This window comes from Strigops habroptila, chromosome 4 (assembly GCF_004027225.2).
Source record: "Strigops habroptila isolate Jane chromosome 4, bStrHab1.2.pri, whole genome shotgun sequence".
Classification (NCBI taxonomy): domain Eukaryota; kingdom Metazoa; phylum Chordata; class Aves; order Psittaciformes; family Psittacidae; genus Strigops; species Strigops habroptila.
In genome coordinates this window covers 5,632,712-5,652,587 of record NC_046358.1, presented here as the reverse complement: position 1 = coordinate 5,652,587, position 19,876 = coordinate 5,632,712, and the positions used below count along the sequence as shown (strand labels likewise).

The 19,876-nt window shown below is 47.3% G+C and overlaps 1 protein-coding gene across 3 annotated transcripts; it reads left to right on the top strand.

Moving 5' to 3' along the window:
* Window positions 1–4,194: 4,194 nt before the first annotated feature.
* On the top strand, window positions 4,195–19,824 carry DDB2 (damage specific DNA binding protein 2). Of its 3 annotated transcripts, none has more exons than XM_030481484.1 (11): window positions 4,195–4,277; window positions 5,403–5,586; window positions 8,285–8,415; window positions 10,845–11,036; window positions 11,896–12,041; window positions 14,965–15,064; window positions 16,415–16,592; window positions 17,248–17,393; window positions 17,947–18,111; window positions 18,439–18,484; window positions 18,613–19,824. In XM_030481484.1, exons 1-11 carry the CDS (start codon window positions 4,251–4,253, stop codon window positions 18,816–18,818), a joined length of 1,521 nt encoding a protein of 506 aa, XP_030337344.1. In that variant the 5' UTR covers window positions 4,195–4,250; the 3' UTR covers window positions 18,819–19,824. The 3 variants fall into 3 exon arrangements, with proteins under 3 accessions (XP_030337344.1, XP_030337345.1, XP_030337346.1); XM_030481485.1 differs by lacking the exons at window positions 4,195–4,277; window positions 11,896–12,041 and adding exons at window positions 4,514–4,578; window positions 13,729–13,895; XM_030481486.1 differs by lacking the exons at window positions 4,195–4,277; window positions 11,896–12,041 and adding exons at window positions 4,727–5,294; window positions 13,729–13,895.
* Window positions 19,825–19,876: the final 52 nt, after the last annotated feature.

Below are 19,876 nucleotides of genomic sequence, written 5' to 3'. Positions count from 1 at the left end.
TCCTCTGAAAGCCTCCATGTGAATAATCCAGACCTCATCTTTGAGCCCTCGGAGCCTCTCAGTTAAACCCAGCTCTTTCTAAATGCCATGGAGTTTTCCTGCCAGAGTTTCCATTTCCAGTGCCAGGTCCCAGTGCAATTCCCCATGATGCTGGGGCAGGGCTTGCATGAGGAGTGCTGGGAGGCCTCGCTCGCCTGTCTCCTGTTGACTGCTTCCAAGTAACTTGGGACACAGCTCCAAGGACCAGCTGTGTGTTTGCAGTGATGTTTATTCCATTGGTGGAGAAAGGAAAGACTGAGAGCCTTGCAGGAGAAAGAGAGGAAAGAACATGCCCTAAATCTGTGCCACTCCTTCTCTGGAGCAGTACTGGGATGTTTTCTCTCTCTTTACAACTGTCCCAGGTTTCATAGGAACTGGAAAAATTACTGATGCTATTCAGATAGGATGAACTGCTGTGTTGGAAAGAGGACATTAGGAACCATTCCACTGAATTTAAGGCCAACCCTCTGTTCACTTTTACCAGCATGGGGTCCCTGGAAGGTGGGTACCCATGACGGGTCACTGGGTGTGGTGTGACCTTTCCAAAAGTGATGTAAGATGCTTATCTTGTCCTCAAGAGTTAATCATAGTTGAGAGTATAAGCCTCTACTTTGTATTTTACTAAAGCAAAACCAAACCCAACTCTTTGGCATATACAGTCTCTAATTAAATTCAATTCTAAGATGTTAATTCCGTTATCAAATTAATGTTTGTTAATGGTCATAGGATAGGAGGAGGTCAGCATGATATTTACTCTTTTATCTCTTTAGGATTATATATTTTTTCCTACTTTTCAGTGGAATATAGGCTTGTTTGCATACACACACCAAACTCCAGTTGCTGTATTGGTACTCTTTACATAGATAGTCAGTCTAAAGTAGCCAAAAATACTCATGCATTGGACAAAGATCCTGGCAACAAGGAGGTGGAATAACTAATGGTATTAAAAATACCATGAAGTTCATCTTCTCAGTCACAATATAGCTTTAGCAGACCCAGTGACAAGACAGCTTTATCCTGCAGTAGAGAACCACATCCCATAACTGAGGCAGAGCCTCACCGTAACTGTACATCAGACAAAAGGCATCATAAAAATAAGCCTGATATCCTGGCCACACGTAATTATACTCTGACTTTGCTGCACATGTAGTTTGAAGAGACACACAGGAATATTTTTTTATAGTCTAAGTCTGGCTTGCTCACTGCAGTGACTCTGAGCTGGGGCACCTGGGCTGGTGGCACATTCTGTGTGTGAACTGAGTGCTATCTGCTATTCTTGTCCTTAGTGAATAGTAGTTACAAAAATATCTGGTGATTCTCTAGAGAGAAAGCAAACTTGGTGTTGGTAATTAATAAAATTACTGTATTTAGCTTTGTACTTAGTGCTGGTGTGGCCTCACCTGGAGGACTGCGTGCAGTTCTGGGTACCGCAATTTAAGAAGGATGTGAAGGGCCTCGAATATGTCAAGAGTTTGGAGAAAAGGAGGCTGAGGGCTGACCTCATGGCTCTCTCCAGCTTCCTGAGGAGCGGAGGTGGAGAGGGAGGTGCTGATCAGTTCTCCCTGGTATCCGGTGGCAGGACACATGGGAATGGTTCAAAGTTGTGCCAGGGGAAGCTTAGACTGGACATCAGGAAGCATTTCTTTAGCAAGAGGGTGGTCAAACATTGGAACAGGCTTCCTAGAGAGGTGGTCAATGCCCCAAGCCTGTCATTACGAGGCATTTAGACAATGCATTAATACCATGCTTTAGCTTTTGATCAGGCCTAAATTAGTCAGATGATCTTTGTAGGTCATTTCCAACTGAATCAGTCTAGTATTCTACTCTATTCCATTCCATTCCATTCCAGAAAAGGCTAACCATGGTAGCTTGGAAAGGGAAACATGTTGGTTACTGGATGCGTGCTTTTCATAGAGACAAACGGAGCAGGGTCAGGAAGTGCACATCTTTGGTGAGGAACTTGCTGGATAACAGTGTCAGTTTTCCTTGGGATTAATACATAGAACACTGAAATCAATTACAAGTCTTTCAGTCTACTTTTAAGAAGGGTGGTATCTGGGCCCCTTTTTTCATAGAATCCTAGAATGGTTTGGTTTGGAAGGGACCTTAAAGCTCGTCCAGTTCCAACCCCCTGCCACGGGCAGGGACACCTTCCACTAGAGCAGGTTGCTCCAAGCCCCTGTGTCCAACCTGGCCTTGAACACTGCCAGGGATGGGGCAGCCACAGCTTCTCTGGGCACCCTGTGCCAGCGCCTCAGCACCCTCACAGGGAAGAGCTTCTTCCGAACACACAATCTAAATCTTCCCTCTTTTAAAGCATATGAAAACCAAAAGATATTAAAATTTATTCAATTTTGTTGATGATTCGTGATGAATTCCACAGATTCTGTCTCCAACAATGACAAGTTCTGCAGATGAAACTGTTGATCACTGTCAAGATAAGAACAATCTTTTCCTGTAGTAGTTTCTCTTCCTGAAAATCAGAGAATCCTAGAATACCAGGTTGGAAGGGACCTCAAGGATCATCTGGTCCATCCTTTCATGACCTCCATTAGATGATCCAGCACCTTGTCTAGCTGAATCTTAGAAGTGTCCAAAGTCGGGGAATCCACGCCTTCCCTAGGGAGACTATTCCAATGGTTGGTGGTTCTCTTGGTGAAAAATGTTCCTGAACATTTGAGGCATCAGAGGGAAGAAGGAAATTGCTACTTTCCTCTTGCTGTTTTTTGCTAATGGGTACAGTTCTAAGAAGAATGTTGTGTATTACAGAAATGCTTGATGAGACTTTGAAGATTTGCTAATTGGGTTGATGTATATGTCCAAAACTATACTGTATTGTCTGTCAGTGGTTATCATTTTCGTGTATGTCATTCTAATGCTCATTCTTAGGGTGGCAGCAATTAATACAATGTTACAGTTCAGGATAAAAGCATAGAGTCTTAGTTGTTTTCCTTAGTAGTTTTTCTGTGCATTTCCTAACGTGAGAAAATGCATAGGGAACTAAATTAATAGTGCAACCCCCCCCCAACACCCAAAGCCTAAAGCCCACAATTCAAGGAGTGGTTATGTACAGATATTTTAGGACCAGTGTTCATAGCCAGCTGTGTGGATGACTCACAGAACCCCACTGCTCCAGAGAGGTGTTTCCCCTCACAGCATGGCCGGCAGACAGCAGCCTTTGCAGGTGAAGGGGAAGTGCCGGTACCTCCAGCTGCGTCGGTAGGGCTCTTCCTTCCCCATTCTTGTCTGCTTCATCATGTAAGATCTGGTAGGCTCTGAGCTGATCTTGCTGTGACTTTTTTTATCTGCCTGTAAAGTGCATTTATTTTTGTGTGTTGAGTTCCAACACCAAGTGCATCTTCTTGTGGAAGTTGTGTTTTGAAATAGTATCTTTTTTTTAATTGTTGTTTGGTTGATGTGTTTTTGGCCCTTACCATGCACCTTTAATCATAGAATCATAGAATGGTTTGGGTTGGAAGGGACCTTAAAGCTCATCCAATTCCAACCCCCTGCCACGGGCAGGGACACCTTCCACTAGAGCAGGTTGCTCCAAGCCCCTGTGTCCAGCCTGGCCTTGAACACTGCCAGGGATGAGGCAGCCGCAGCTTCTCTGGGCACCCTGTGCCAGCGCCTCAGCACCCTCACAGGGAAGAACTTCTTCCTTATATCCAACCTAAATCTCCCCTATTTAAACTTAAACCCATCGCCCCTTGTCCTATCACTACAGTCCCTGACAAAGAGTCCCTCCTCAGCATCCTTGTAGCCCCCTTCAGACACTGGAAGCTGCTCTGAGGTCTCCACGCAGCTTCTCTTCTCCAGGCTGAACAGACCCAACTCCCTCAGCCTGTCTCCATAGGGGAGGTGCTGCAGCCCCCTTATCATCCTCGTGGCCTCCTCTGGACTTGCTCCAACAGCTCCATGTCCTCCTTACATTGAGGACACCAGAACTGCACGCAGTGCTCCAAGTGAGGTCTCATGAGAGCAGAGCAGAGGGGCGGGATCACCTCCTTCCACCTGCTGGTCACGCATTTGCTGCAGCCCAGGATACGGTATCAATTATTCTAATTACTGTGGTTAACGCGCCAGTTTGGTGCTCCAGAAGCTAATAAAGTACACACAACCACCCACCAGCTGCCAAAGCGCAGCCCCCGGACCCTGCCTGCGTGTTCTGGGCCAGGCCATAGGCACAGTGTGCCCCGGCCGAGCTGCTGATGCCCATCGCGGGAAGGCCGGCAGGGGTAAGGGCGGCGGGGGGACGCAGGGGCTGGGGCAGGCATCGCGGGCCCGGCTCCCCGGGCCCTCCCCCTACCGAGGCCGCTGCCCCTCAGCGGCGGAGGGTCGGCGGGAGCCGTGCGGGGCCGCTCGGGACCGCCATGGCCGGAGCCTGCGGCCTGCGCCGGCGGGGGAGCCCTTCCCGCGGGGCCGCGCGGGGAGCCGCTGCCCCCCCTTCCCGCCCCGGTTATGAAACCGCGGGGGAGGGGCCGGCTGCCGCCCGCCGTGCTCGGCCGCGCCGGGGGAGCGGAGGCCGCCGCAGCGCAGGTGAGAGCGGGCGGCCCTGCCCGCACAGGCCGCGGGGGAGCCGGGCCCTGAGGGGCGGCTCGGCGGGGCCGGGGGAGGCCAGAGGCGCGGGGCGGGCGCTGTGTGGGGAAGCTGGAGCTATATTTAACACGGGCAGAGAGCCGTGGCAGCCATTCACGGATCATAACTAAGTTTAGCTGCCCGGCGCTCTTGGTGGAGGATCTTCTGGGGGTCCCAGCGCCGGGAGGGCTGCGGGAGCCCCTTGCCTCTCCTCAGAGGCCTGCTGGCGTTTTGGTTGTCACAACACAAGGACACGAGTCAGAAGAGCAGTTCAGGGGTGGCTGCCAGCCGGGGTAGGAGCCCAGTCCAAGGTGGTGGCTGTGAGGAAACGCTGTTGTTAAGTGGGAGGTACCTTCTGGGGGTGTTTGGTGGAAGACAAGTCAGCCCCGGCCATCATCGTAAAAGCTCTGACCTTTTTCTTAGCTGAATCTAAAGAGCTCAGTGTGAGCTACTACAGAAACAGTTAGGGTATTATGTGGTTTCACAGATGTACTTCATACAGATCTGTGGGTTTCAAGCTTAAAAGTTCGGTGGAAGCACATCTGTCAAAACATATTCTAATGCTTCAGGATGCGTTCATTTTCATATGTGAACAAAGAAGAGTTTATTGAACCTGTTTCCTTTCTCCAGCAGAGCACAACAAAAAGCTAGTGTCATGCTGATGAAAGAGGGTGCAGGTATAATCACTACTTTCAGACCACTGGGGTAGTTTCATTCCAGTTTTCCTCTCTGTTCTCTGTTTAAGTGTGTCGCAGTCTTACCTTCCATGCTTTGTTTGCTTTTAGTGGTCAGACAGAATGGCTCCAGTGAACCAGGCAAAGGACAAGAAGCATGAGAAGGCACATGAGCATTGGCCGGAAGAGGCGAAATCAGCTGGGAAGAGGAAACTGGACTACAAGGAACTAGGGAATGAGCCACAAGCAAAGAGGTTGTTTGTGAGAAAAACATCCAAACCTCCAGCGAAAATCGGTAACATTTCCTCAGATCCCTAATGTTTCTCCCAACCAGATTTACCCTAAATGACAGGCATTGACTAGTTGAAGAGAGAGAATGCCAAGAAGCGTGTTCAGGCATGAGTGTTCGGATGGGGTTATATATCGAAGTGATACATGGACATATACTGGGGTAGTACATCCTCCAGTTCTCTGTCTAGTGAGTGTGTGTGTGTGCATGGATGCATGTTTCATTTTTGAGACTCTGTACCCTTTGATAGAAGCCTGAAGATGCTGTCACCGCTTATTTGAGGGTTTTTAGGCTTTGTGGAATTCCTGAATTACCAGATGTTTGCTTTATCATAGGACATACCAATCTTGGTAACACATTGTTTTCTCTCCCATTCAATTTGTGCAGTTCCATAGTCATAAGGTTGGTATCTTACAGCATGCAGCCTAAGCTGGCATTTCTGTGCATATCTTAACTTCTGCTGCAGCAAATAGGAATATTTTCTATCTCTGTGTTCAGATTAGGCTGGACACAATTTCCACTTCTCCTCATGTGCGTTTTATTCCTTTAGGAAGAGAGGTGATTAAGTTCTAAGGTACTGGAAAGGTTAATGCTTTGCATTATGAAGACATTATATAGGCTTCAGTTACAGTAAGGGCTATATTTGTAGAATCATAGAATCGTTTAGGTTGGAAAAGACCCTTGAGATCATTGTGTCCAGTTAACCTAGCATGGAGTCCGTTAACCTGACCAAGTCCCTAATTGCCACATCTACACGTCTTTTAATTCCTCCAGGGATGGTGACTCAGCCACTTCCCTGGGCAGCCTGTTCCAAGGCTTGACCACTGTTTCAGTGCAGAATGTTTTCCTAATATCTAACCTAAACCTCCCCTGGCTCAGCTTAAGGCCGTTTCCTCTTGTCCTATTGCGTGTTACTGGGAAAAGAGACTGACCCCACCTCACTACAACCTCCTTTCAGGTAGTTCTAGAGAGCCATAAGGTCTCCCTGAGCTTCCTTGTTTTTTTCAGCTAGAACATTTAATTCCATTGTTTGTTTAGGAGATCACTGGAGGTACTGCCTTGTGTGGAAATCCCACACACTTTCTGCACAACTTTGGCCTAAAGGATCCAAAAATTACTGAGGTGTTTTTCAACAGTCAAAGATAGAGGAGCTTTATGATTTTTACTATTTCCATTGTCTGGTGTATAACTCCAAATCTGGAGCAGTCAGCAGTGCGAGCAATGGATGTGGAGACAGGAGTTCTGTGTATAATTGTGGATAGTTAAAGCATCTTCTGTAGTTAATTTAGCTACATGACTTTCATTGGAACTTCACGGCCTGATCTTCAGCTCTGGTAAGCATCTTCACTTCTGTAGGAGTCAGAGGGAAGTGGATGTAGGTAGTACTTTGGAAAAATGGGGGCAATCATATCTTTCCTTAAACCTTTTTTAAAAAATAAGGACCTTTGTATTTGAGCTTTTCTCATTCTGTATTCCAGGTTTGATTTTTATGTGTTTTGGAAAAACCACTGTTTTCTCCCGAGCCATATAGGACAGGTTCAGTTTCCTGCAACTGAAACACCTTTTTAAAGAGTTTCTTCCAGCAGATTCTAAAAAGGCCTAAAGTTTCTTTCTCAATAAGTTATCCTCGATAATATAAAGGAATTTGGAAAAAAACCCTCAATTTCTGTGGATACTAAGTCTTCTGTGGGGGAAAAAAGAAAGGAATTAGAATATAAATACTTCTATACCTGTTTCAAGTGTGACAAGTGTTGGCACTATGTTGGCATGTAAACAAAGAAGTTTAGCTTCATACCTGTGCATTTCTAGGCTCCAGGGTTGCATTACAGATCTTGTTTAGGTTCTAATAATACAGAATGATCGCTATGGTTTGGTTTTTAAATAAATATCCATAAATGAAAATAGCATTTTTATTTCTTAAGCAATGCATTTATCAGCCAGATCCCCTGGGATGTTACAGACCATTGCCGTGGGGGTGATTAGATCACAGACACGAGACTAAACAGAGCCAGGTTTTATGTGAAAGTCCCTGAAGATAAAAAAACTTGAAACATGAACAGAATGCAGAAGCATGGTGTAGTCTCAGCAAAAATCACTCCAGCCAGAAAGGTTTTCAGGCAGTGAGGAGTCAGCAGGTCTGTTATCAAACCCTAAACTCTGCGCTGACAGGCTACAGCACAAGCAGATCGAACATTCTGATTGACAAGGAGGCATTTCAGGAATACTGGGGGAAATAATGTTGCTATGCTTGGGGAATTTTCAGGTTTTCTGCTGGTCACACGTCTGACCTTCCCTTTGCTGTATCCAGGGACTTACCACCTGCCATGGCACATTTCCAAGTTGTTAGGGCTTTGGATAGCTTCATTGTGTTGAGGATATGAACCATTCAGATTGTATACTGGCCAAGAGATGCACCACCTGTGGCATTGCTTTAGGCCTCTCCTCATGTCTTGATAAACCTTTGGCAAGGAGAAGGAAGATTTAACAAGAGGGAGCACACACAAAGCTCTGGCAGGCAGTGGGACTCTATACTTGCAGAGGCTGCTGCACCTTAGACATCTAAGAATCATTTAGAGACTTTTATCTTGTGGCTGAAGCTTTTGATGGATGCAGCAGCAAATGCAGATGTCTTCCCATGTTGTTTAGTGAATGAGCGTCACAGGCATTGGCTCTCAATAAGTTTTTCTCTTTTCCTTTCTGGCAGGTTGGAGTAGAGGTGCGTCCATGATGAGAAACAACAGAGTCCTCTTCCATCAGCTGGAGCGGCAGTGCAGCATTGTTCATTACGTGTACCAGAACATGCTGGGAGGCTCCATTCGGGCACAGCTCAGGCAGGTGAGGACCACCTTCTTCATGACCTCTTGGACATGTGTGGTGGGTTGACTTTGGCTGGATGCTGGGTGCCCACTCCTCAACTGGGGAGAGAAATGTAAAGAAAAGCTTGTGTGGGTTGAGATGAGGACTGGAGGAGGTCACTCAGCAGTTACCATCATGGGCAAAACAGACTCAGCTTGGGGAAATCACCTTAATTTGTTACCAATCAAATCAAAGTAGGGTTATGAGAAATAAAACCAAATCTTAAAAACACCTTTCCCTTTCCCCTCTCTTCTTCCCAGGCTTAACTTTACTCCCAAATTCTCTACCTCCTGCCCTGCAGTGACACAGGGGGACAGGGAATGCAGTCTGTGGTCAGTTCATCACACATTGTCTCTGCTGCTCCTTCTTCCTCAGGGGGAGGACTCCACACACTCTTCCTCTGCTCCAGCATGGGGTCTCTCCCACAGGAGACAGTCCTCCATGAACATGAGTTCTTCCCATGGGCTGCAGTTCTTGATGAACTGCTCCAGCGTGGGTGCCCCGCAGGGTCACAAGTCCTGCAGCAAACCTGCTCCATGTGGGCTCCTCTCTCCATGGGGCCACAGCTCCTGCCAGGAGCCTGCTCCAGCGTGGGCTTCCCATGGTGGGTATCTGCTCCACCATGGACCTCCATGGGCTGCAGGGGCACAGCCTGTCTCACCATGGTCTGCACTACGGGCTGCAGGGGAATCTCTTCTCCAGGGCCTGAAGCCATCTCGGAGCTGTCTGGCAGTGTCAGACATGGGGGAAGCCTCTATCAGCATCTTACAGAAGCCACCCCTGTAGCACCCCGTGCTACCAAAACCTTGACACACAAACCCAATACAGCATTTCAGCTCCTTACTTAAAAACATGATCCACACAAGCAGGGAAACTTTAAAGTTCCTCACATATAGTTTGTGGCTCCAAATCTGGCACACCCTTGCGTTTCTTAATCCTGTATAATGCAAGAGCTGAGGTGGCTTTCCCTTTCGATTGACCCAGCCCTGTCACTCTATGCTTTATCCTCTGTTAATTCTGTGTTTTCTTGAATCATATTGTCCCAGTTTTGGCTGGGATGGAGTTAATTTTCTTCCTAGTAGCTGGTGCAGTGCTGTGTTTTGGCTTTAGTCTGAGAATAATGCTGATAACACACTGATGGTTTAGTTGTTGCTAAGTAGTGCTTACCCTAAGTCAAGGACTTTTCAGTCTCTCATGCTGTGCCAGTGAGGAGGGATACAAGAAGCCAGGAGGGAGCACAGCCAGGATGGCTGATCCGAATTAGCTAAAGGAATATTCCATACCATAGAACACCATGCTTGGGATTTAAGCTGGGGGGAGTTGGCTGGAAGGGGCCGATCGCTGCTCGGGGACAGGCTGGGTGTTGGTCAGCAGGTGGTGAGCAATTGTATTGTGCATCCCTGTTTATTGTTTGTTTGCTTTTTAAATGTCTCTTTTTGTTATTTCCCTTTTCATTATTAATATCATATTACACCTTATTTTAATTATTAAACTGTTCTTATCTCAGCCCGTGGGTTTTACCTGTTTCCCACTTCTCCCCATCCTGCTGGAGGGAGCAGTGAGTGAGCTGCTGCGTGGTACTTAGTTACCAGCTGGGGTTAAACTATGACACACATTTAAACTTATCCACTCTACCAGCTGAGTTACTGCACAGTGCTACTTTTGCACACTGATCCAACTGTTTTATCATACTAGTTTTGTATTCACTCTACTTTGCTAATCAGGTTTAGCATTGATTTTTGCTCTTCACAGACATATTCCATCAAGTCCATAATGTTTTACTGTTTCTTAGAGCCATACTCCTTCTTTCATTTGAAAAGCAACTTTTTCTGTAATATCTATAGCTGGGAAGCACCTGGGCAAGCTTTATCTTCCAGATGATTTATCTTTTTTAAGCATTCTAATGGTAGAGACATCACCAAGCTCATCCAAGCAGAACTTATTCCTCAGCCAAATAACAGTACAGTGGTGTCATGGTTTCTCATTCCTTATTTCAAGTGTTCTGTTCACTCTTGCGCTGTACAGTTGAGCTGCAGGCAGTTTGGGTGGAGGACCATAATATTGTATCTCTGGATGACGTATAACATTCTGGGATGCTCACTGAAGAGCATTAAGTGACTTTTACTGGTACGGAGGCATGGTCTTCTCCCTTGTTATTTATCCTGCCTTTTTACTTCAGCCCACAAGGCTTCATTTGAAGCGTGGTAACTCTCAGTTCTCTGCTGCTGTCTGAGTGCTGCGGCTGATACGGACTTGCGTGGTCACAGGCTGTTTCCTTGGGGACAACATGTTCTCTTCACTCTACAGTGTGAATGTACTAACACTGATGGCAGAAACCGTTACCTCTCCTCATTCAGAGCCTCTTGGGGATCCCTGCAGAAATAATAATTCTCTTTCTCTTTTCCCAGTGTCTGCAGCTGCCCTTCCTGCGCTCTCTTGCCTCATACCGCCTCTTTCGAACAGCAAGTCCCTTTGACAGGAGGGTGACATGCCTGGAATGGCATCCAACACACCCTAGTACTGTAGCTGTTGGTTCCAAAGGTGGAGACATCATCCTTTGGGACTATGAAGTACTTACTAAAACCTGCTTCATAAAAGGGGTAAGCCTCCGCGTGCGTGGAATGGGTGGGAGGGAGGGAAAACTGGAGTACCCCCAAATACTGCATATCAAAACTGAGGTCTGTTGTGGGGAAGCACATAAGGGTCTTGGGTTGCAGAGTAGCCAGCTATAGGGCAGGACTGAGGTGCAACAGCATGTCTGTTCCTAGGTCCCAAACTGTACTAGCACTGGGGGGAACTGAGGCATGTTGTTTAAGTTGATAATGAAGCAGTACTTGGTGTGTGTGCAGTGGAAAACTAATACAGCAACTGGCAAAACAGTTATCTTAAAGGAATGCCAGAAACAAGTAGGCAGAGAGGGTCTGTCTGGTTTAGTCTTGATCTTTCTCTCCTCACCTTTTATTCCGTGTCAGATGAGGAAACATCTTGGAGTGGGGAGAAACCAAGTTCCTTATCTAAAGTGAGAAACTAAGGTAGAATGAATGGTTTATGTAGCTGGCATGCCCCCTTGTTGCTGTATTCAGCCATTCCCATTCTGACAGGGGCTCAAAGACTCTCTAACTTTTATCCCCTTTCTAAATTAATATAGCTGTACACTGGGAGGAGGTCTGTCCTCCAGAAATTCCAGAGCCATCTTTCTCTTTTCGTGAATAGGGTGGTGCCAGCCAGGGAATACATAGCCTGGGGACTGAAGGAGTTGCAGGTTTGTCCTCCAAGAGGACAGCTGGCTGTGACAGCCATCGTGTGGGAAGGCATAGTTGTGTCTGCCTCCTTGAAGGGCTGTGGTGTGTTTCACTGTTGCTGTTAAGGACATAGCAGTGAATGCAGACTTAGAGAACACCCTGTTCTCCTTCCCCATCACTCAGTGGATTTTTCTTTTGTTCATCCCCTTCCTTGTAGATGGGAGCTGGAGGGGCCATCACAGGAATGAAGTTTAACCCTTTTAACCCTAGTCAGCTGTACACTTCGTCAGTTGCCGGCACTACCGCCCTGCAGGATTTTAATGGCAATACTGTCCGGGTCTTCACCAGCACCGAGGACTGGGAGTAAGAAATTCAGAATGCTTTGGGCCTCTGTGTCCTGCTGGCAGGAGCGCTACAGAGACAGAAAGAGAGAGATGTTTGTCTCTAATACGTTGGCTTCCTCTTCTACACGTACCTGTCCTTTATCCTCTGAATTCCAGGGATCCTCTCTCTTCCAAAGAGGCTCACTCTCCCTTTTTATTTTTCCCTGAAATGGGGGGGTGGGCAGGAGACAGCTTTACCTCATGAAGGGGAGGGACTCTGTTGCTGCTTACTTCCCGTTGTACATGGGAGAGTGTGGGGGTGCCAATGGATTTCTTCAGCTGTCCTTAAACCTCCCCTAGCTCTGTGCCCTGGGGACCTTCTACCCTCCTCACCTGTTAGCAGTGCTGCTTGTTGTCAGATGGTTTTCACAGGACAATTTATAGTCCCCTCTGTGCTTCTCCACAAATGCCGCTGACCTCAAGCAGTGCGTGTCATAAGGATCACTCTAATTCATCCCACCTCACTTTTGGTGCTTCTCTAAAATACCAAAATTAAGAGTCTGGGTTCCTTCAGTAATGAGTGGAAAGAGGAGATGACTCTCTAGAGGCAACTCTGCCTGTGCTTAGAATCACCCTCTCAAACTTGCTCTTTCTGTGGACTTAAAAGGAAGCCTGAGCTCTTCAGTTAGTTACTTCAGTTCAGTGCTTAAAGGTAAGTGAGGGAATTTGGGTTAGCCCCCTCTTTGCTTTTCCCCACCTGATTCTCTCTGGGTGGCAACTTCCATGGTTGGTTTCCAAATTAGCTCTTCCAGATGGAGCCTTGTAATAGGGCAGAACCCCCCAAGTAGTGCTGGGATGAGTGGCCAGGTGAGCAGGGAGGGATAGGCTGGGTCCTGGGTCATGAGGATCTTGTATCCAGCGGGATGCCTGTCACAGCAATGATGCCTGGATTTGAAAGGGCATGTCTGCTGCTGCAGCTGTGAGGACAGGCAGGCTCTATGGCAGGCTTTATCTTCACTGGCTTTGTGAAATCTACTATTCACAGTGAGACTTTATTGTGAGCAGCAGATGAAGTAGTCTTGAGTATCAAAGAGTTTGGGGACTCCCAGGTAGCATCCTTCTTTTCTGTCTTTGTATAGGGTTTCCATGTTTCCTCAGTAAACAGATTGGGGGAAAACAACATAGCAAAACAACGTAACAATAATGATATGACATATCACAGAACATAAAGTTCCTTTGCCATGGGGTTAGCAGTAGAATTTCTCGCATCACTCATCCTGCCTGCTAGTACCTTGAGAAAGACCAGATACAGCACTGGAAGCAGCCTGTAGGGGACTGGTGAATGAAGTCTCTGTAAGAAAAGCTTAGTGCAGAGCTGTCATGAGGTTTTTATGTCATTTCTGAATGCAGTGGTTCTGATTTTGCTTGTGATATCCTAAGCCTGGTCTGAGCCAGGTGGTTCACTGCAGATTAGTCCTACCCCACAGCAGAAAAAGCAATCCTGATGATGAGCTTTGCAGCTCAGAGTGGTGGGGTTGAATTTATAGGCTTGGAATGTACGTACTTATGTTGGAAACATTAGAAAGAAAGAGTTTTTATATCCATGCCCCATCAGCAAACTGTGCGTTGTACCCAGGGAAACGGCAGCGTGTCCCAGGAGGTGTGTTGTATTAAGATTTTATCTTCCACTCTAACCTTGGTGCCTCTTGGCTTTGTGTGTATTCCAGAAGGGGCCAGGAGATTCTCTTGGAGACATCAAGTTCAGTCCTTATGAGGCAGCGAAGCTTTTTGTGGCATCAGGGGATGGCACCCTAAGCCTGCAGGACCTTGAGGGCAGAGCGGTGCAGGTGATCTCCCGTGCCCCGGACTGTGGCCATGAGCACCATAATGTTTGGTGAGAAGGGAGCACCACAAGGCTGACTCTCTGTTCCTCGGGGTTAATGCTGCGCTGCTGCTTGTGCTCTGTAACATCTTCATCTTTGTCAGTGGTAGGAGACTTTTTGGTATGAACTGGTCCCGTGAGAGGACTTGGAGACAGGCTCCGCACTGCCGGGTGGGTGAGCAGCAGGGCAGCCACAGGGCAGGTCTGCTTTTACAGGAGCTGAGCGTGCTGCCTGCATCTTCTGGTATTGCTTTCTGGTGACGCCATCTCCTGGCTTGCAGATGCTGACAGCTTTTCACTTCATAAAGCGCGAGGTGAGAAGAGCAGGAAACTTCCTCTTCGTTGCCATCAGTGTTCTGTTTGTCCGTAGCAGCTGAGGTAGTGTAGGAAAGCCACAAAACCTTCCTGCACAGTTGGAGTTTCAGGTTATTGAGTTTACCCTGCTGCCCTCCTGGAGGCTCCATGTTCACCATGCTGATTTTCATGACCTTGAGTTCTAGAATGATTTATCTTTGCAAGTGAAGGTTTCCCAACAAGTTCCTGAAGGACCCCAGCTTTATTCTTGCTGCCCTTCCCCTCCCAGCAGAGCTGGGGTTAAGACCTATGTCTTCATCAGATAAGGCTCTATTCAGTTTTGGGTCCTGGAGCATGAAGTGGAGGCAGTTTGAAATGCAACTTTCCAGTCCAAAGCTTTTGTCTTTTCTTTACTGCTGCTTCAGTGTTTGTGGAAAATGTCATTTTAAAGCTGTTTCTGTGTTTGTCAGTGTCACAAGGGTGTTCTGATCTTTCCTAAGGTGTGTCCATGTGCAGGCACCAAGTGGCTCATCAGCCTCCATGTTATGTTCCACTGTCCAAATGTGTCACACTCCATCTGATGAACACTTCACAGACGACTAGGCAGTTATTTCATATTCAGTGACCAGCAGAAAGCATTGCTGATACTCAGGCCCACACCACCAGGCAGGAGATGGCAGTTATGGTCTGTTGCAGTCTCTCTTGTCAGGAACAAGATGTGAAGCAGAGCTCCGCTGCCTTCCCTTGCCGGCGGGAGGCAGCACTGATGTTGTGTCTTTCCCCCCAGTTGCTGGTACTGCAGCGTTGATGTTTCTGCGAGCTGCCGGGCGGTGGTGACCGGTGATAATGTGGGCAACGTGGTTCTGCTCAGCACTTCTGGGGAAGAGGTTTGTATGGCTCCCTCCAGCGTCTCCTCTACGGGAATCCTCATGGCTCATGTGCTTTCCTACACTACAGGGACTCTGGAAAGAGGAGCAAGTGCTTTGCAGCTCAGGAGATTAGTCCACTCATTGTCTAGGTGGTGAGAAGTCCTCCACTTCTGCCATTCATTAAACACTTTCACACTTGAGTGTAATGATAGTAATTCCCAAACAGGGACTGTGTTGTGTGTACACGTTCCTTAAAAGTATTTGCTACTGGCTAGAGTAATGGTGGGGTAACCTGAAGTTGTGAGCACCCTCTGCCAACAACCTTCACATCCAGAAACTTAGTGCACTGATGTGAGTCGTTTAGGAGATGCTGCTTTGATGTATATGCCCTTCTGTGACCTTGGAGCGGGTACACGGCAGGAATTCAGCCAATGTTGGGACAGAAAGTGCGCTACTGCCATCAGACACGAGAGGGCAGGCAGAGGCAGCCTTGGAGGCTAAACTAGGACAGAAACACGTTGGAGACCAGTTGGAGGCTTTCAAAGCCTCCTGTATTACCCTTTCCCCTGCCTGTGAGGGCAGGTACCCTCTGTAAGGGTTTGCCACCCAGTGAGCTGTGGCCAGAGGCAGCTGTGTGCATTAGTGGGCAGAGTCAGGGGTGCTCCAAATGATTTGTGCTTATTCAAGGTTAGTTGCTTCCTCTCCTTTTTTTCACCTCAAAGAATGTGACAGCCTTTTCTGCACTTGGGAGTTACCCATTATTGTAGGGAGGGTGGGCTTTACCCTTTTGATTCGAAGTAATCTTTCAGCTTCAGATATAAGTTTCTTCGTGTCCAGTTTATATCCATTTGTTCTCGTTAATCAAAATATTTTTCCTACCCTCATGTTTCTTTGCTGCTGTATTTCTAGAAGCCAGTTATATCTCCCTTCACCTTTTTCACTGAGATAAAGCAAGCTCTTTTGGTCGTCTCCCACAAAGCAGGTCCTTGCCTCTTATGATTACCTTGGTAGTGGATTTTCTGTACCTGTTCCAGTTTGGTTTAATCTTTCTGGAGGTGGAGGACTGGCACTGTGTAAAGAAATACCAGATGTGACCTTGCTTTATACAGTGGCACTAATACTTCCCTCCATGAACCAGGGATTGCGTTTTCCTTTCTTAGAGCTGCAGATCAGAGTTCTCCTAGAATTCAATCATTCCCAAAGTCATCCTTTCTTGTTCCCAGTGGATAAACTTTAGATGTATTTTATGAGTTTTGTTACTCTCTAAATGTGAGACCTCTTTACTCTGCACTAGTAGAATTGTGCCATTTCTTTACTCCAGACCTTGATTATTTTTTCCTGTGTGATTTTCTGTTTCCTCTGCTGCAGATTTGGAAGCTGAAATTGCACAGGAAGAAAGTGACTCACGTGGAGTTTAACTCCCGATGTGAGTGGCTGCTGGCCACAGCGTCTGTGGATCAGACAGTCAAAATCTGGGACCTCAGAAACATCAAAAACAAAATGAGTGTTCTTCATGTGCTTCCTCATGAGAAACCTGTCAATGCAGGTGAGTTAAGAATTTCATTGCATGGCTGTGTGCAGAGCCCATTCAGCTCAGCATTTATTGTTGTGGCAGTGTAGCTTTCACTCAGATCTGCAGTGGTGCAGCAGCTGGAAGCAAGGAAGGCATTGGGAATGTGTGGCTGGAGGCAGGGAGGTGGGTAGGGCAGCTGCAGCACGGTCAGACTTGCCATGCAGGCTGTGGCGCTGTGCCTCAAGAGGTGAGGATGGAACCATCAGCAATGGCTGAGATTAGAAAACTGTATTTATTGGGGCAGTTCCTTTGCCAAAGCACAGCTTGGGACACAAACTTCTTGTTTCTTGGGTGCAGTTTCACCAGTTCATGGAAGCCCAAACTGCAGGTGTCTGCAGTTTTTCTACTATCCATTTGAGTGAGCAAGTTCCTTTCTTTGCAATGTCTCTTTCTGCCGTTCTAAAATGAGAATGATGGTTCTTCCCCTGTAACCCCGTGCTGTAGGTTTCAGCGGGCTGTTTGTAAGAGCTTTGAGTTTGAGAGAGGAAAAGTCTGTTGGGACACATGGCCATAGTCACATCCTTATTAAAGAGGGTAGCAATGGGTCTCCAACCAGAGAAATGTGACTACTATATTGCCAGTCACAGCACTGTGATCTTTTGTTTGCCTTCCTATTCCCCTCCTTTAGCTTACTTCAGCCCAACAGATGGTGCCAAGCTCCTCAGCACGGACCAGCATAGTGAAATCAGGGTTTACTCATCTTCAGACTGGACCAAGCCACAGCATCTGATCCCACATCCACATCGGCAGTTTCAGCACCTCACACCTATTAAGGTGAGTTAAGCCTGAGAGGAGTATCCCACTCGGTGCTAACAGCAAGCTGTAAATCACAAATGGTTTGATTTCTGGTCAGGATACTACAGTCGTGGGTGGATCATCAGGGACTGTAGTGATAGGACAAGGGGAAATGGGTTTAAACCTAAACAGGGGAAGTTCAGGTTAGGTATAAGGAAGAAGTTCTTTACAGTGAGGGTGGTGAGGCACTGGAATGGGTTGCCCAGAGAAGTGGGAAATGCTCCATCCCTGGCAGTGTTCAAGGCCAGGCTGGACAGAGCCTTGGGCGACATGGTCTAGTGTGAGGTGTCCCTGCCCATGGCAGGGGGTTGGAACTAGATGATATTCAAGCTCCTTTCCAACCCAAACCATTCTATGAGTGTATGTTCACACCGCTGCAACTCCCAGCAGAGCACTGTTGTGAGGATACTCGCATTCCTCAAGCTGTGGGTGGGATGTACAAACTGTTGCCCCTGCTGCCAGTTGTCTGGTGTGTTTCAGTACAAGCTCTGTCCCTTTCTCCTAACTCCCCATCACTCTGCTCTGTGACCAGGCAACGTGGCATCCTCGCTACGACCTCATTGTGGCAGGTCGCTACCCAGACCCCAAGTTCCCGGGGTACACAGTGAACGAGCTACGAACTGTTGATGTATTTGATGGCAACACTGGGGAGATGGTTTGTCAGCTCTACGACCCAAACGCTTCTGGCATCATCTCGGTGAGTTGGGCACTGTAGCATTGTGTTACATACTAGCAGCTCAATACTGCTGTGTATTGAACCATAGCTGAGAGACATGGGTTAGGGACTACAACAACAGGAGTATCCTCTTTAGTTGTGACAGACTCATGCTCTCATGGGGCTGCCAAACTAAAGTTGCTGACTCCAGCAGGGCTGGTCCATGGTCACCTGTGGGGTTTCTGTGATACTCTTTAGCGAACACTGGGTTTTCCAGATGGTTTGTTGCTGTTCTATAAGCCGTGGTGCTCTTATGGCTGTGTTATATAAGCAGTGATGCTCTTACAGACTCTGTGTTTCCATTTTCAGCTCAATAAATTTAACCCTATGGGGGACACGCTGGCTTCTGGCATGGGTAAGTAAAGAGAACCTGGGGCACTAGAATGGACAAAGCGTTTTGGATTTCTGGCATTTAAGTGACATAGCCTAAGGTGTTAGATTCAATGCAGTTTCTGATGCATGGTGTTTAATTTTTCCTCTCAGGCTTTAATATTCTGATCTGGAGCCGGGAGGAGATGGTGGCCAAGAAGCAAGAACATCTTTTGAAAGCCATGACAGAACAGGGGATTGGAAGCTGGAGTTTGTCCAGATGTGGAGGGCAGAGGCAGGCAAAACCTGGGACAAAGAAACTCAAAGCTAACTTTGTATTGGGAGCTGGAGGAGATGGGAACAAAAAGCAACGATTCTAAATCACAAAATCCCAGGGAAGGAAGTTAAAAGGGAAGGATCTGGAGAACTGATTTAGTATTTTGGTCCTTTCTGGATCACAGGGTACAAATTCAGTGTTGGCAATGGGCAGTATAAGCCGTGCAGGGCATTAGACTTCTACTTTGTCCTTCCTCCCTGGATCTGATCCTGCTTCCCTCATTCTCATTGCTTCCCTTTCTAGAAAGTTGTGTCAGTACTCGGTTCCTCCTCCACGTGGAGTTACCACCCACTTTCTGAGGCATTAGGAAAACTTCAGAGATGTTCTCACATCCTGCTGAAGTTACTGCTTCCAGCCTGCTACATCTGCTTGTCATCTCTTGTCAGAGGTTACCACCTCCTGTAGTCTACTGTGGAGCAGCTCCTGACAGGGTCTCCAGCCTGTTCTAGTCAAACCGAGCTGAGAAACCCTTTGCTAACAAGATTAACATCCTGGAAAGGTAGAATGTTCAGAAGGGTGAGGCAATGGGTAGCTCAGAGAACATCAAACTCATATGCAAGCTTGGAGAACGTGTACCAAGACCTCAGGCTTAGCCTATTCTGTGCTTGCAGCTGTTTAACTAGACCATAAAGAACATGCTGCTGCCAGAGCTCTTACTCACCTCATGGGATGCAAGGGCAGTGTGGAGCTGGGAACTTACTGATGCTGTAGTTGCTGTTGTCAGAGCTCGAGGCTTTTTTCTTGCCACTGATGGGTAATTTGTTTCAGCCATGCCTCTGTGCTTCGGGACGTTGGCTAAAGGCGATGTAAAGCAGATGTGAGGAACGTCTTTGAAACACCCCTGCTCAGAGCCAAATCTCAAGACTGCTGTTAAACTGAAAGGTTTTGCTTTTTCTAGTTTGTTTACAAGGCTGCCCGGGGCCCTGCTGCTGTCCCAGGGGCTGGGGGCTGGGACGGGCTCCAGGCCTGCTCACATTCTCTGTGTTCACTTTTATAGTTTCACAGTATTGATTATTAATAAAGTTTTGTACTAAACTAAAGTTCTTCAATAGAGAGAGTGGCTGCTTTGAGCATTCTGCTGAACTGCTTTATACAGGGGCA

Bases quoted from the DNA above. Each gene is read 5' to 3' on its own strand.
- DDB2 (XM_030481484.1), top strand. From the start codon at position 4,251: ATGCCCATCGCGGGAAGGCCGGCAGGG. The intron at 5,587-8,284 runs GTAACATTTCCT...CCTTTCTGGCAG, and splicing joins CAAACCTCCAGCGAAAATCG to GTTGGAGTAGAGGTGCGTCC. The intron at 18,112-18,438 runs GTGAGTTGGGCA...TTCCATTTTCAG, and splicing joins ACGCTTCTGGCATCATCTCG to CTCAATAAATTTAACCCTAT.